The 17,003-nt window shown below is 41.1% G+C and overlaps 1 protein-coding gene across 1 annotated transcript in view; it reads left to right on the top strand.

The window, feature by feature from the left end:
* The window catches only part of IL13RA1 (interleukin 13 receptor subunit alpha 1), a 66,136-nt gene that overhangs the window by 29,197 nt on the left and 19,936 nt on the right, over positions 1-17,003 (top strand). Inside the window, exons 5-8 of the mRNA XM_057538814.1 lie at positions 6,412-6,599; positions 9,130-9,281; positions 15,061-15,108; positions 15,396-15,528. Of these exons, the coding sequence (XP_057394797.1) occupies positions 6,412-6,599; positions 9,130-9,281; positions 15,061-15,108; positions 15,396-15,528 (521 nt within the window). The remainder of the gene's footprint in view (positions 1-6,411; positions 6,600-9,129; positions 9,282-15,060; positions 15,109-15,395; positions 15,529-17,003) is intronic.

The following is a 17,003-nucleotide window of genomic DNA, read 5'->3' on the forward strand; positions in this document are numbered from 1 at the left end:
CCTGAAACAAATTAGATGCAGATAGCAAACCCCTAGTCTACAGTTGCTCCCAGAGTCCACCGCCTCAATTTTGGGATGATTTGCTGTCTATTTCAGGTATTCCACAGATGCAGGGTGCATCAAGTTGATTGTGGAGATTTAACCCACTGCTCCTGAGGCCGCTGGGAGAGATTTCCCTTTCTCTTCTTTGTTCGCACAGCTCCTGGGGTTCAGCTTTGGATTTGGACCCGCCTCTGCATGTAGGTCGCCTAAGGGCATCTGTTCTTCGCTCACACAGGATGGGGCTAAAGGAGCAGCTGATTCGGGGGCTCTGGCTCACTCAGGCCAGGGAGAGGGAGGGGTATGGATGCGGGGCGTGCCTGCAGCGGCAGAGGCCGGCGTGACGTTGCACCAGCCTGGGGTATGCCACGTGATCTCACAGGGAAGTTGTCCCTGGATCATGGGACCCTGGCAGTGGCGGGCTGCACAGGCTTCCGGGAGGGGAGGTGTGGATAGTGACCTGGGCTTGCACACAGGCTTCTTGGTGGCTGCAGCAGCAGCCTTAGCATCTCATGCCCGTCTCTGGGGTCCACGCTGATAGCCGCGGCTCGCGCTGTCTCTGGAGCTCATTTAGGCGGTGCTCTGAATCCCCTATCCTCGCGCACCCCAAAACAATGGTCTCTTGCCTCTTAGGCAGTTCCAGACTTTTTCACGGACTCCCTCCCGGCTAGCTGTGGTGCACTAGCCCCCTTCAGGCCGTGTTCACGCAGCCAACCCCAGTCCTCTCCCTGTGGTCTGACCTCCAAAGCCCGAGCCTCAGTTCCCAGCCCCCGCCCGCCCTGGCACATGAGCAGACAAGCCTCTCGGGCTGGTGAGTGCTGGTCGGCACCGATCCTCTGTGCGGGAACCTCTCTGCTTTGCCCTCTGCACCCCTGTTGCTGCGCTCTCCTCCATGGCTCCGAAGCTTCCCCCCTGCCCACCTGCCATCTCCGCCAGTGAAGGGGCTTCCTAGTGTGTGGAAACCTTTCCTCCTTCACAGCTCCCTCCCAGAGGTGCAGGTCCCATCCCTATTCTTTTGTCTCTCTTTTTTCTTTTGCCCTACCCAGGTACGTGGGGAGTTTCTTGCCTTTTGGGAAGTCTGAGGTCTTCTGCCAGCGTTCAGTAGGTGTTCTGTAGGAGTTGTTCCACATGTAGATGTACTTCTGATGTATTTGTGGGGAGGAAGGTGATCTCCACGGCTTACTCCTCCGCCTTCTTGAAGCTTTCTCTCCAGTATCCCCTCTTGATGAATAAATTACAAAAAACTGGCCCGACCAAGTAGAAAGGCATTCTTCTTCCTCTGGGCTGAAGCGTTCTGGGCTGATGCAGCGTCTTGCCAAAGCTGACAGCAGATGGTGCTCGGGCTGGCTTTCAGCCCTTAGTTCATGCCTTGGTGCAGGGGATAATCTACAACCATGGGAGGTGGTGCAAGAAGCCATCCTCAGAGAGTGGGGGTTCGCTGGCACCTGGGGTGGGGGGGGCAGGCATCAGTAATACCACTTCTTGTCATACATGTTCCCAGAGTTGGTCATCAGTGTGGATGGACTCTTACTGTAACATAGACCTGTGCTGGCCAATACAAGGGCCACTAGTCACACATGACTGTTTACGTTTTAATTTAAATTAATTAAAATTAAATCGAATTAAAACTTCAGTTGCTCAGTCTTAGTAGCCAATTTCACATATGGCTAGTGGCTCCTGTATCAGACAGCACGGATCTCAGACGTTTCCATAATCCCAGAAAACGTTGTTGGACAGTACTGGTATAAATTCTGTATCTTTTGCCCTTACTACCCCGCAGCTTATTTGTTTCTGGAGCCACACTGCCTGGGTTCAAATCCTGGCTCTCTTTCTTACTAGCAGTGTGATTTGGGGCAAGTCACTTCTCTCTGAGCCTCAGTTTTGTAATCTGTAAAATGGGGGTAGTAATAATAGTGCTACTTCTTAAGGATGTGAGGGCTGTTATATGAAGAGTGTTGGGAGTTGTGCCTAACTGCTAACATTTATAGAGTAAGCACGCAATACATGGTGGCTATATTGTTTTTTATTATTCATCCCCACTCCCTTGCAGATGTAGCCAGTACACATAGCTGGCCTCTTGCCCAACCTCGCATAATTAGCGCCTAGCCCATACCTCTTCCTCCCTGCTCTCCCCTAGAGAGATCCTTTCCAATCAAAACAACAAAAGAAAGACACGTGGCTCATTCATAATCAAGCACTAAGAATTGGTTTAGGTACCAGTTTAAATCTTGTCAAACAAACTGCCGGAGACTGTTTCCCTAATCACCAGTCAGAAAAGGCGGAGTCATTTTGAAGCCCCGGGGCAATGACATGCAGTCCTGCAGGGATAGTCTGGCACTGAAGGGAGCCTGACCTTAATAGCTACAGACTAGCCATGCCAATGAATTTTCGGGAATTTCTTACCATATTAATCATCTTCAGAGTGGGGAAATAGTCTTTAATTTGTCCATTTCCTCCTTATGTCTACAGTATGATTCTGTGGATTCCAGTGTTTGATTTTTAACAGGAAGCACTTGAATGCCTCCTATCTTAGGTTATCATCTAATCTTTCACAAAATTTCGAAAGTTGTCCATTCAAAACCGATATTTTTCCTTTCGCTATTTTTTTTCTAAAGAACAACAAAATTTTTTTTTAATTTCATATCTGGGGTCCATGAGCATATATGAAATACTCAGGGTACAAAAATGGAAAAGGAATCTCAAAGGTTACCCATTAGAGGAGTTCCTTTCATTATTGAAAAAAAATTTACTTTCTACATAGTTTTCTTCAGTTATGTAAAAATAATATCATAAGTTTCTTCAGTTTTTTATTTTTGGCTGTGGGTGGAAAACATTTCATACCTGTCTGATCTAAAAACTAGTCATGGCTGTAACTAAGCTTTTAAAAAACTGTTTCATTCATGAACCACAGGGGCCTACAACCACAAGAAAAATCTTATGTACTGTCTCTTAAGGGACAAGGTCACTTTCTATATTGAAGCATTTCTTTGCACAGCTTTTGAAGAACTAAATACATTAGATCTGAATTTTTGTTTTCTTTTTCAAAAACGACATTATTTAGAACAGCTCTAGGTTTACAACAAAAGTGAGAGGAAGGTACAGAGATTTTCCATATACCCACTGCCCCCACAATTAATAGCCTCCCCTGTTATCAACATTCCCCACCAATAGTACATTTGTTACAATTGATGAAGCTACATCGATACATCATAATCACCCAAAGTCCATAGTTTACATTAGGGCTCACTCTTGGTGTTCTACATTCATGGGTTTGGACAAATGTATGACATATATCCATCATTATAATATCATACAGAGTATTTTCATTGCCCTAAAAATCTTCTGTGTTCCACCAATTCATCTCTCCCCTACCCCAACCCCTGGCAACCACTGATTTTTTTATTCTCCATGGTTTCACTTTTTCCAGGATGTTGTATAGTTGGAATCATACAGTATGTAGCATTTTCAGATTGGCTTCTTTCACTTAGTAATATGCATTTAAGGTTCCTCTATATCTTTTCAGAGCTTGATAACTCATTTCTTTTTAAGGCTAAATAATATTTTGTTGTCTGGATATACCACAGTTTATTTATCCATTTGCCTACTGAAGGACATCTTGGTTGCTTCCAAGCTTTGGCAATGATGAATAAGGCTGCTTTAAACATTTGTATGCAGGTTTTCATGTGCACATAAATTTTCAACTCCTTTAGGTAAATACCAAAGAGCGCGATTGCTGATCATATGGTAAGAATATGTTTAGTTTTGTAAGAAACTGCCAAACTGCCTTCCAAAGTGGCTGTACCATTTTGTATTCCCACCAGCAGTGAATGAGAGTTCCTGCTGCTCCACATCCTCGTCAGCATTTGGTGTTGTTGGTGTTCTGGATTATGGGCATTCTAATTGGTGTGTAGTGGTATCTTGTTGCTTTAATTTGCATTTCTCTGATGACATATGATGTGGAACATCTTTTCATATGCTTATTTGCCATCCATATATCTTCTTTGGTGGAGTGTCTGTGAAGATCTTTGGCCCATTTTTTAGTTGGGTTGTTTGTTTTATTGTTGAGTTTTAAGAGTTCTTTGTATATTTTGGATAACAGTCCTTTATCAGATGTGTCTTTTGCAAATATCTTCTCCCAGTGTGTGCCTTGTTTTCTTATTCACTTGGTATTATCTTTTGCAGAAGTTTTTAATTTTAATGGAATTCAGCTTATCAATTATTTCTTTTAAAGATCATGCCTTTGATGTTATATCTAAAAAGTCATCACCATACCCAAGGTTGTCTAGCTTTTCTCCTGTGTTATCGCCTAGGAGGTTTATAGTTTTGCATTTTACATTTAGGTCTGTGATCCATTGTGAGTTTAGTTTTGTGAATAGTGTAAGGTCTGTAACTAGATTCATTTTTTTTGCATGTGGATGTCCAGTTGTTCCAGCACCATTTGTTGAAGAGACTATCTTTGCTCCAATGTCTTGCCTTTGCTCCTTTGTCAAAGATCAATTGACTGTATTTATGGGAAAGATCTGAGTTTTATAAGACTGGATTTTGCAGCACAATCCCCTGGAGAATTGCGTCAAAATGCTTATTCCTAGGCCCTGGACAAAACCTTCTAAGTAGTGTTCTCTGGGAGAGGGTTTGAGGAATCTGAAATTTTAAAATGAGCACAGATGATTCTGAAGTAAACAGGTGAAGGGTTTGGGACTCTTTACTCTTAGTTCATTTTCTAAATTGTCTTCCTTTTCTGCAGAACCTTTGCACTCCTCCCCTTGTGACTGATAATGTAAGGCTTGACTCTGTGTCTTCTGCCAGTTACTATAAAACAGAGTCCTTTGATAGCCTAGACAAAAAAGTGTAATGAGCACATTGTCTGCCTGCGCTGTGCTAGATGATCATTGGGGAAAGGTATATGTAGAGGTTTTTCGAAATGGGAAAGAAGATACCAGCATTTAGAGCCACACAGTGGAGTAAGACACTGAGAAAGCTATTGTGTTCTGAAACATTGATCTGGCACTGGTTGGAGGACACTAATAAAGTCAGAGAGGTCAGTCTGGAGAAGCCATGAAGCCTCAAGTGATTAGGACATGAAACAGGGTGAGGGGAATATCATAGGAGAGAATCCCAGAAGCTTTGCAAAGGAAGAAGTAACAAAATTTAGTGATAGAATATAGGGAAAGTGAGGAGAGGTGATTTCAAAGGCTCTAATCGAGGAGCCCAGAGAAACTGAGTTCTGACTGATGGAAACTGGGATGGTTAGAAGAAAAGGCAGTTTGGCAGGGAAGAGGGGGCATCTGTTTTGGCTGTTGAGTTTGAGGTGAGTGGAACACTCAACTGGAGCAGTTAGAAATCTGGGACTAGCTCCAAGGCGAGAAGTCAGGATTAGGAATCCTCAGTGCAGAAATTCTAGTCAAGGGGTGGAAGTGATAAACGGCTGAGTGGATGAGGGAGTAAGAAATAGAGAGGGATATAAGCGGGCTGAGGACCAGATGTGAATCCTCTGAGAATAGGAGAAAGGAGAGGAGCAAGCCAAGAAAACAAGGAAGGAGCAGGCAGAGGGACCAGAGGAGAACCATGGGATTGAGCAGATGAGGCATTTTCAGGAAGCATAAAATTCCTCATCCTGGCCTCATACCATCTCCCACACAGAAGAGGAAAAAGAGTCAGGACCCTTCTAGTTTCTATAACTATTGAAAGTAGCAATTCATGAAAAAGGATCATATTCACTTCTCCCTAGAGTATGAAATGGAGCCGCATTATAAAATAGCGCTTTAAAACAATGCTACGGGCTTCCCTGGTGGCGCAGTGGTTGAGAATCTGCCTGCTAATGCAGGGGACACGGGTTCGAGCCCTGGTCTGGGAAGATCCCACATGCCACGGAGCAGCTGGGCCCGTGAGCCACAATTGCTGAGCCTGCGCGTCTGGAGCCTGTGCCCCGCGACGGGAGGGGCCGCGATAGAGAAAGGCCCGCGCACCGCGATGAAGAGCGGTCCCCGCACCGCGATGAAGAGTGGCCCCCGCTTGCCGCAACTGGAGAAAGCCCTCGCACGAACCGAAGACCCAACACAGCCAAAAATAAATAAATAAATAAATAAATAAATAAATAAAAATAATAAAATAAAAAAAAAAAAAAAAAATAAAGTAAAAGAAACAGATCTAATATGGAGTCAGATTTGTTCCTCCCTATTAAAAAAAAAAAAAAAAAAAAAAAAAAAAAAAAAAAAAAAAAAAAAAAACAATGCTACCCTGCCAGTTTGCAAATATGGCTTTTCATGGGCATCTTCAGTCATTTAAAAACAACCAACCAAATAAACTTCTACCTTTGTTTCTTGAATATCTGGTTAAAAATAATGCAGAAGGTTGTCTTATTTTATCTTGCAGGCACAGCAGCCTAGGAAAAATTCTTCAGTGTGAAGACATCTATAGAGAAGGTCAACACATTGGTTGTTCCTTTGCTCTGACTAAGGTGAAGGATTCCAGTTTTGAACAACACAGTGTCCAAGTAATGGTCAAGGACAATGCAGGAAAAATCAGACCATCCTTCAATATAGTGCCTTTAACTTCTCATGGTACGTTTTAGAAGTCCTCTAAGACAGTGTGGATAAAAGTGTTATTTTTTTTGAACATCAATAGAAATAATAAAAAATGATGATTTTGGGTTTGAAGATCTTCCCAGAAAAAAAGGGACTATATTTATATATATATTTCTTTGCTCCTTTTTAAAGAAGCAAGCTTGGAAATTCTCATATCTATTGAGCACACATGCCACATGCTTTATCCTTGTTTACTTATGAGTACACTGAGCCTTAGAGCAAGTAGTCAGTTGCAGAACCGAGATTAGAACCTGGGCTCTCTGACTCAAGATCTGTTCTCTTTTACTTACACTCCAGAGGATGATGCTGCAGAATAAATGTGACTTAATATAGTTCCTGGATAATCTGCCTCTTAGTTGAAAAAAGCTTAGACTGGAGGCGGAGTGATCAGGGGTGATATTCAAACTGTCTAACATTCTGGGTGACCCAGGCACTGATCAATCAGGACAACCAGTGCAGCCGAGTTTCAGCCCACTAGAAAGAGTGCTCAACTTAAAAACTTAAGAGACCTGCTTAAGGTCCTAGCTTCTTCACTTTGGACAAGGCATATACACTCTAAGTGCTTCCTCATCTGTAAAAGGGGGTACACAGTTCCTCTTGACCTCAGAGGATTGTTGTAAGGTCCAAATGATGTGAGCTGTATAAAAGCATTTTGTAAATCTCTATAGCAGAGTAGTATAAGCATCATGTTTATTTATTTGTTGTGATATCCCAACAGAGAGCTCAGATTCTGGCTAAGTGGTACACAGAAAATTTATAGGCAAATAATCATGAATTGACAGAGGTTTCCAAGTCTGTGAGTAGAACACTGTTTACCGCCGCTTCAGACAGCCATGGAAATGAATTCTAGTAGTGCACGCAGGGCAGCTTAGTTTGTAGGCCGGGGCAGGGGGTTGGGATGCGGGGGGTGTGCGCAAACTTGCCAAATAGGATCATCTGAAGCAAAGCCCTTCTCTGGCCCCCCCCCGCCGCCCCCCCGGCTTGGCAGATTGTCCTTGTTGGACCTTTTAAAGCTCATTTTGCTGCTCTTCTTCCTAGAGATTAGTGGTGATATAAAGGGAGATCCTGGGCTTCCCTGGTGGCGCAGTGGTTAAGAATCCGCCTGCCAATGCAGGGGACACGGGTTCGAGCCCTGGTCCGGGAAGATCCCACATGCCACGGGGCAACTAAACCCGTGAGCCACAACTACCAAGACTGCGCTCTAGAGCCCGCAAGCCACAACTACTGAGCCCGCGTGCCACAACTACTGAAGCCCGCACGCCTAGAGCCTGTGCTCTGCAACAAGAGAAGCCACCGCAATGAGAAGCCCACGTAGCCCCCGCTCGCCGCAACTAGAGAAAGCCCATGCACAGCAAGGAAGACCCAATGCAGCCAAAGATAAATAAATAAATTAATTAATTAATTAAAAAAATAAAATAAAGGGAGCTCCTTCTCAGCTAGAAGATGACGTTGTCAAGTTGTTTTATGTTAATTATCCATTCTCTTTTGTTGCTCGGTCTTAAGCATAGTTGACTCCTGAAAAACTAAATTGATTAGGCTAATTTGTTTTTTTTACTTTCTTTTAAATTGTGGTTATAATTATATAACATTAAATATACCATCTTAACCATTTTCAGGTGTACAGTTCAGTAGTGTTGAGTATATTCACATTGTTGTGCAACAGATCTCTAGAACTTTCTCATCTTGTTATACTGAAACTCCATGTCCATGAAACACTAATTCCCCCTCCCCCCTGTCCCCCTCCTCCCTCCCCCAGCCCCTGGTAATCACCTTCCTACTTTCTGTTTCTATGACTGACTACTTTAGGTACCTCATATGACTGGAATCATACAGTATTGGTCCTTTTGTGATGGACTTATTTCATTTAGCGTAATGTCCTCAAGTTTCATCCATGTTGTAGCATATGACAAAATTATGCTGTTTTTTTATTTTTAATATTTATTTATTTATTGGCCGCGTTGGGTCTTAGTTGCGGCACGTGGGCTCATTTGTTGTGACACTCAGGCTCCAGAGCACGTGGGCTCTGTAGTCGCAGCGTGCAGGCTTAGTTGTCCCACGGAAAACTATGCTAATGTTTTAATTGTGGTCTTTGATTGGCATAAGTGAGTATCGCCTGGGGAAACCGCTTGTACCTGATGTTCCTCGGTACCCATCACGTAGAGGCATATCTGGACCTAAGCACTTCTTTTCTTTACCCTCCTTGTTGCAGCTAGATGTCCTGATTATACCCCAGCCATGTCCTAACCAGATGCAGATCAGAGTTCGTGTCATCTGGCAGACACCCCAAAGATGTTCCATAGATACATTTACTAGGCAGTTTAAAATAAGCTCCCTATATTAATCGTGGCTAATCAGAAATTCTAGAACTGTATGTCTGATCATATAAGACCATTAAAAGCATCAGCCCTATTTTGATTTACTTTGTGACCTTCGTTGTCTCTACCCATATGTGTATCTCATCAAAATAAACTCTGGAAGCTAATTTGTATTCTTCTATTTCTATCAGTGAAACCTGATCCTCCACGTATTAAAAATCTCTCCTTCCAAAATGGTGACTTATACGTGCAGTGGAAGAATCCACAGAATTTTTATAGCAGATGCTTATCTTATGAAGTAGAAGTCAATAACAGCCAAGCTGAGACACACGATATTTTCTACGTAAGTTTTTTTTTGATAGTTGTTGTTATTTGGATATTTTTCTTTCACTTGAATTTCTTACAGTGTAATAAATTGAAATATCAATGAAATGTAGCTCTTAGATTTGTCATCTGATGATGATGGTGATGATGATGATGATGATGATGATGATGATGATGATGATGAAACTTCTCTGAAATAGAGTATGGTGAAAGGTTTGACAGTTTATGGTAGCATTGGCTGCAAGATTCCAGCCATTCATTAATTCATTTGTTCAAACATTTTTTATTACGTGCCTACCATGTGCCAGGCACTATTTTATGTGCACGTGGCACCTGACGAAAAGAATTTTTTTCCCACGAAGCTTACCTACTAGAACACAAGTGTGTAAATGAGCAAGCTAATTTTAGAGAACGAATGTTATGCAGAAAATTAAATGGGGGTGATGGGAAGTCCTGAGGGAATATTAGGTAGGGTAGTCATCCGTAGTGATGACACTTGAGATGAGACCAGAACGATGTGTAGGAGCTAGCCATTTGACGATCTGGGGGCAGAGGGGGCAGCATGTACAAAGACTCTGAGGCAGGAATGAACTTGGCGTGTGTGAGAAAAAGGAGACTGGTGTGACCAAAATATAGTAGGAAGAGATGTCTGAGCATGAGGCTGGGGTCAGATTATGTAGATACTTGGAGGCTCCAGTACAGCCATTCAGTTTTCTTGGAGTTTGTGGCAACTAAAGTAGTCAGTACTGAGTAGTCAGTATTTTTTGGATTATGTACATTTACGCTATTTGTAATCTAATACAAAACATGCTAATTAGAGGTCACTGTGGGGCACTGGGCATAACAGGATGTGGCATAACCTCAGGGCCTCAGTCGCATTGTTACACCTTACAGCAGAGGACATGAACTCGGGCCTCAAACATTTTTGTTTGGACCACAAACAAAGTGGGGTTTTGTTTGCTTGTATATTAAATTTGAATTTTTTACCCAGATTTAAAACTGTGGTACCTGACAGTGTAGTTGCCATAAGGTGGCGCCTTAGGACCATGGGGACTGCCCCACTCATTTGTGTGCCACCTGCCTGGGCCCTGTGTGCATTTGAGTTTTAGAGGTTAGAAACCAAGTGTATTATATTGGTTTTTAAAGGAGTCCTGAATCTCACATGTGGGCAGATTCCTTGGTCCACTTGCTTTAGCTCATCATGGGAGTTTCAAAAACTAAATTATTTTATTTACTAAAATAAGCCAGCATTAACAGGCTGTAACTCCAAGAGGGAGTGACCAGGTCCACAGCTGAGCAGACCTCTTCTGGACATTTGCAAATGAAGGCGTTTGCTGAAATAGAATAATCATTATTCGTACCAGAAACCGGAGTCCCCAGATAATGCCACAAAGGAAAAGGCAAAGGGCTTCCAAGTGGGGAGGGGGTGAGGCTTGAATTTACAACCAAGTGAGTTATCAGAAAGCCGAATATGCTTGACTATTCCAGCCTTTACTGTTCTCTTCTGTCTGAAATCCTGAGACACGTGCTGCTTGCATCACTCACTTGGTACTGAATTATGTCCTGCTAGTTACCCATGATCTCTACCAAAAAATATAAGCTCCTGTAGGGAGGAGTTAGGTGGTGTTTACTTTGTGCTGCTCCTGCTACTAATACCAGCTAACATATATTAAGCAATTACTATGTATTAGCTATTTTAAAAAGCACTTTATTTTAATTGTCTCATTTGGTCCTCACAATAACCCCAAGGATCTAGGTCCTGTTTTGTTTTTTTTTTTAATAGATTTATTTATTTACTTATTTATTTTTGGCTGCGTTGGGTCTTCGTTGCTGTGCACAGGCTTTCCCTAGTTGCGGCGAGCGGGGGCTACTCTTCGTTGCGGTGCATGGGCTTCTCATTGTGGTGGCTTCTCTTGTTGTGGAGCATGGGCTCTAGGCGCACAGCCTTCAGTAGTTGTGGCACGCGGGCTCAGTAGTTGTGGCTTGCGGGTTCTAGAGCGCAGGCCCAGTAGTTGTGGCGCACGGGCTTAGTTGCTCTGCGGCATGTGGGATCTTCCCAGACCAGGGCTCGAACCCGTGTCCCCTGCATTGGCAGGCGGAGTCTTAACCACTGCACCACCAGGGAAGTCCCAAGGTCCTGTTGTTTTGTCCCCATTTTACAGATGAGAAAACTAAGTCTCAGAGGTTACTTGTAAGGTCACATTTCTAATAAGTGATAGAGTCAAGATTTCCATAAAAGTCTGACCCCCGGGACCATCTCAATACTTCCTGTTAATAGTAACAGCCATCACTTACTGTTTATGATGTGTTACAAATACACTCTTCTATGTACTTCTTATACAGTAGCTCATAACTATCGATGAAATAGGCTCTCTTTTAACCTATATCTTATTGAGCAGCTAAGGCTCAGAGAGGTTAAGTAACTTGCTACAGGCCACATAGCTCATAAGTATCACTTCAGAGGTTGGTCTCCATGTATTAAGCTTTGACCAAGAACACTTGGTATAAGACCATGTGCATAGTCACCACTTGATAAATTCTTGTTGAATTGAGTTACCTTTTTTTTTTTTTTTGCAAACTTCTGAACTGAAGAGAGCACACTATACTGTGGAATTTATCCATCAAAACCAGAACTATAGTTGATTTGGAGTTAACTCTGTTTATACACTTGAGTTTAATGTTCTCTCTCTTAGCAGATGTTCACCAGCTGTTTCTTCCCCTAGAATATCATCAGCTTTTTGTGTGCTCGCTGATTTTGAGCTCTGCTGGTTAGATCCTTTTTGTTTCTTTTTGCAGGACTTTTTTGAGGAATTCTTTTGCCTGGTGTTCTAGTTAAGCGGGGGAAGTGGGCTGGAACATGGCGCTGGGTCAGAGGTAGCTCATGACAGGGTCATAAAGTAAGAAGTGACTTGTCTGTGACCACCTCCATCCCCGCCAGCTATCTACTTGGTGATCTGTGTCCTTGTTTTCCTTTTCTCACGGAAATATCTGAGCAGTTGGTAAACTACACAAGGAGATTTACATTTGAACAAGAGCCCAGAACTATCAATTTACACAATGATTTGCTGACTTTGGAATATATATACATCTCTGGGAGATGGTCCAGGGGCGGGGGCACATCAGCCTGCAACCTGGTCCCTCAAGTGGTAGTTGGCACTTGTGATTCCCCAGCAGGCCTCTGATTCCGAATGGCCAGCATGGTGTACAGTAGCCCCCGAGTGGCCTTTTCTCTGCCCCTATATGAAATATTGATAGGATGGCTCTTCATCATTCAGTTGGCCTTCCACTCTTCACAAATGCTGATAGGAACCATTTAGTGAATGACATTGAATGCCAAAGATCATAGCGTGTGTTCTGGTCTTTGTCCCATGTTTAAACATCTCTTTGATAGAAGTTGACTATTTTTTCCATCTTAATTGAGGTATGATTTACAAGTAAAAATTGTATATATTTAGGTTGTACAATGTGATTATTTTAAGGTGTACAACATGATTCAATATACATATACATTGTGAGATGATTATCACAAACAAGTTAACACATCCGTCACCTCACAAACTTACCTTTTTTGTGTGTGTGATGAGAACAGTTAAGATCTCTCTTAGCAAACTTCAGGTATACAATACAGTATTTTTTAATTAATTTTTATTGGAGTATAGTAGATTTACAATGTTGTGTTAGTTTCTGTACAATACAGTATTATTAACTGTAATCATCATGCTGTACATTAGATCCCCAGAATACGTAACTGAAAATTTGCACCCTTGACCAACATCTTCCCATTTTCCTCACTCCCCAGCCTCTGGCAATTACCATTCTACTCTCCACTTCAGTGAATTCGAGTTTTTTGGATTCTACATACAAGTGAGATCATACAGTATTTGTCTTTCTCTCTCTGACTTATTTCACTCAGCATAATGCCCTCAAGTTTCATCCATGTTGTCACAAATGGCAGGATTTCCTTGGGGCTGCTAGATCGTGTGGTAGTTCTATTTTCAATTTTTTGAGGAACCTCCATACTGTTTTCCAAAGTGACTGCACCAGTTTACATTCCCACCAACAGTGCACGAGGGTTTCCTTTTATCTACACCCTCTCCAGCACTTGTTGTCTCTTATCTTTTTGATGATAGCCATTTAACAAGTATGAGATAATATCTCATTGTGGTTTTGATTTGCATTTCGCTAATGATTAGTGATGTTGAACATCTTTTCATGGACCTGTTGGCCAGAAGTAGACTATTTAACTAAGCAACAGATTTTCATGTGTTGATTTGGAAATATTTACATTTTAGGAACTGGTTATTCTCTTTACATCAGACAGCACGTGACTTAAATTGTTTAGAGGAGAAAATGCATTTTACTTTCTTTTCTCTAACCCAGTCATTTTTGGTATATTATACTCTCAACAACGGAGCATAATAGTTTTCTTTTTTTTTTTTTTTAATAGTTTTCTTTTTTTAACTTTTTATTATATATAGTATACTATAGAAAAATTGCAGAAGTCATTATGTACAGCTCAATGATTTTTCGCAAATGATTTTTCACTTGCATAACCAGTACCCTAGAAGCTCAATCATGACTCCTTTTGGTCACTACTTTCCCAAAGAACAATTATTATCCTGACTTCTAATCCCATAGATTAATTTTGTTGCCTCTTTTTAAACTTTATATAAACGAATTATACAGAACTTTTTTGTGTGTCTGTCTTCTCTTGTTCAATGTTATGTTTATGAGATTCACTGATATTGTTGCCTGTGGTTGAAGATGCATCTCATTGCATTCATTCCATCATGTCAATATACCACATTTGATTTATCCATTCTCCCACTGATAGACATTTGAATAGTTTCCAGTTTGGAATTTTATGAATAGAGTTTTTATGAACATTTGCACACTTATTTCTTGGTGCACATGTGTGTACATTTCTGTTGCGCATATATGGGCCATAGGGTTACATATGATTGTCTCTAGTAGATAATAAGTTTTCCCAAATGGTTGTGCCGATTTACACTACTAAAAGCAGAAATTGAGAGTGCTAGATGCTTTACATCGTCACCAACACTTGGTATTGTCCAGTAGGTGCGTGTATCGTTATCTTGTGGATTTAATATGCATTTTCCTGATAACTAATGAAGTTGAGCACTTTTTCCTATGTTTATTGGCAATTTGAATATCCTCTTGTGAAATGTCTGTTCAAGTCTTTTGCCATTTTTCTATTGGGCTGTCTGTCTTTTTCTTATTAATTTATGAGGTATATGTATGTGTGTTTATTATATATAAATATATATTTTATATATATATGCAAGTCCTTTGTCAGAAACTGCAAATAGCTTTTCCCACTCTATGTATTACCTTTTAATTTCCTTAATAGGATATCTTTTGATAAACAGAAGCTTTTAATTTTAATATAGATGATTTTATAAAAATTTTTCCTTTATGGTTAATATTTTTTTGGTCCTATTTAAGATACCTTCCTACTTTAAGGTCATGAGGATGTTCTATGTTTTCATCTAAAAGCTTGCTGTATTTATGTATTTATTTATTAATTTATTTTAACTTTCACATTTAGATCTGCAATCCATATGGAATTGACTTTGTAAATAGTGTGAGGTAGGGGTCAAGATTCTTTTTCTTCACATATGGATATGTAATTGACCACTTATTTTTAAAAACCTACCTTTTTTCACTGCACCTGGTCCTCGGATAATGGCATAAAAGAAAACTTGTTAAAACAGTTAAATGATATAAAGTGTGGTCTTTAAAACTTTTTGAATTTATTCATTTTTTATATTTTCAAGGTTGAAGAGGCCAAATGTCAGAATTCAGAATTTGAAGGAAACCTAGAGGTCAGTAAATTCAATTTTAGCTATTTGGGCTTAAACTCATAGAGTAATTGGGGGCGGGGCAGGGTGAGCATATCCTAAATTTGAACTGCTTTGAGAAAAAACGGACTACTTTGTTCTGTGGATTATTGCCAATTTTCTTTTTCAGGAGTTAAAGTCAGATAATTTGTATTGCAATACAAAGTCTTAATCATATACGAAATTTGGCAGATAATTATATTTAGGATTCAGAAGCAGAGAAAGAGAATAAGCTGGTAATATTCCTTGTGTGCTTTTATTTTATATCTAAGGGTACAATTTGTTTCATGATCCCTGGTGTTCTTCCTGATACTTTGAACACAGTCAGAATAAGAGTCAAAACAAATAAGTTATGCTATGAGGATGACAAACTCTGGAGTAATTGGAGTCAAGCAATGAGTATAGGTAAGAGAATGGGATTTTATTAAAAGTTAAACCATTGATGCATGGAAACTAAGTTGAAGCAGAAAATTGATTGTGGGAAAGGGCTGTTCTTCATTCTTTCTTTTTTTTAAATTTTATTTATGTTTGGCTGCGTTGGGTCTTCATTGCTGCACGCGGGCTTTCTCTAGTTGTGGCGAGCGGGGGCTACTCTTCGTTGTGGTGCGCGGGCTTCTCATTGCGGTGGCTTCTTTTGTTGCAGAGCATGGGCTCTAGGTGTGCAGGCTTCAGTAGTTGTGGCACGTGGGCTTAGTAGTTGTGGCTCACGGGCCCTAGAGCGCAGGCTGAGTAGTTGTGGCGCACGGGCTTAGTTGCTCCGCGGCATGTGGGATCTTCCCGGACCAGGGCTCGAACCCGTGTCCCCTGCATTGGCAGGCAGATTCTTAACCACTGTGCCACCAGGGAAGTCCCTGTTCTTCATTCTCGACGTCAGCCAGAGAATACTTACAATTGAAATGTATTTTCTGTTTAATTATTGTCAAATCACTCAGGGTTAATTTACAATATGCAACTCTTTGAAAATTTGCAGTCCAAATGGTGTTATCCTCTCTTCTGTCCTATCTGTATCTTTGTTAACAACCTGAACAAAAATATAGAAGGCAGGCATGATTAAATCTGCAGATTATGCAATGCTAGAGTACTATCCTATGTGCTGGTAACAGAATCAAGAGTAGGACAATGACCTTGATGGCATTTTATAGAGATAAATATATATCTAGGTTTGAAGAAAATCAGTTTCATTTATTAATTGAGAGGCTGAGCAAGCTATGTGCCAGGGTCAAGTACAGGATTGGAAAGACATGTCCCTTATGGATGTGTGTGCTGTGGCATGAGGGATAGGGTTTTATTTGACTGTAAGCTCAAAGTGACTCAACATCGGTACCTTAAATATCCCCCAAAGGCATATTGCAGTCATAGGCAGCAGTGATAGTGCAGCATCCAGAACAAGGGAATGCTGCAGGGTGGGGCACAGTGTCCTGGCCACATCAAAAGTATACAGTATTCCATCCTGGGCACCACATTGTAAGAGGTGCATTGACAGACTGGAATCTTTCTTTGAAAGGATAATCAGGATGTTGAAGAATCTCAAAATTTGGGGAAGAACAGTTAACGAAGTAAGCTTAGGGAGTCATAATTGCTGAATTCTAATATTTGAGGTATTGTCAGGTAGAAGAGGGAATAGGCTATCTTTTTTGTGGCACCATGGGCCAAAACAGGACCAACCTAAGAACTTTCTGACAGCTATCTAACAGTCAGAGAGACAGGTTATTGAAGTAGTCAATTCCCTATTAATTGAAAGACTGAACAAGCTATGTGCCAGGCAAGGTTGTATTAGTTATCTATTATTGCATAACAAATTACCTCCAAAATTAGTGGCTTACAAAACACATATTTGGACACAACATTGTAAAGCAACTATACTCCAATAAAAATTAATT

This window comes from Balaenoptera acutorostrata, chromosome X, assembly GCF_949987535.1.
Source record: "Balaenoptera acutorostrata chromosome X, mBalAcu1.1, whole genome shotgun sequence".
NCBI lineage: Eukaryota > Metazoa > Chordata > Mammalia > Artiodactyla > Balaenopteridae > Balaenoptera > Balaenoptera acutorostrata.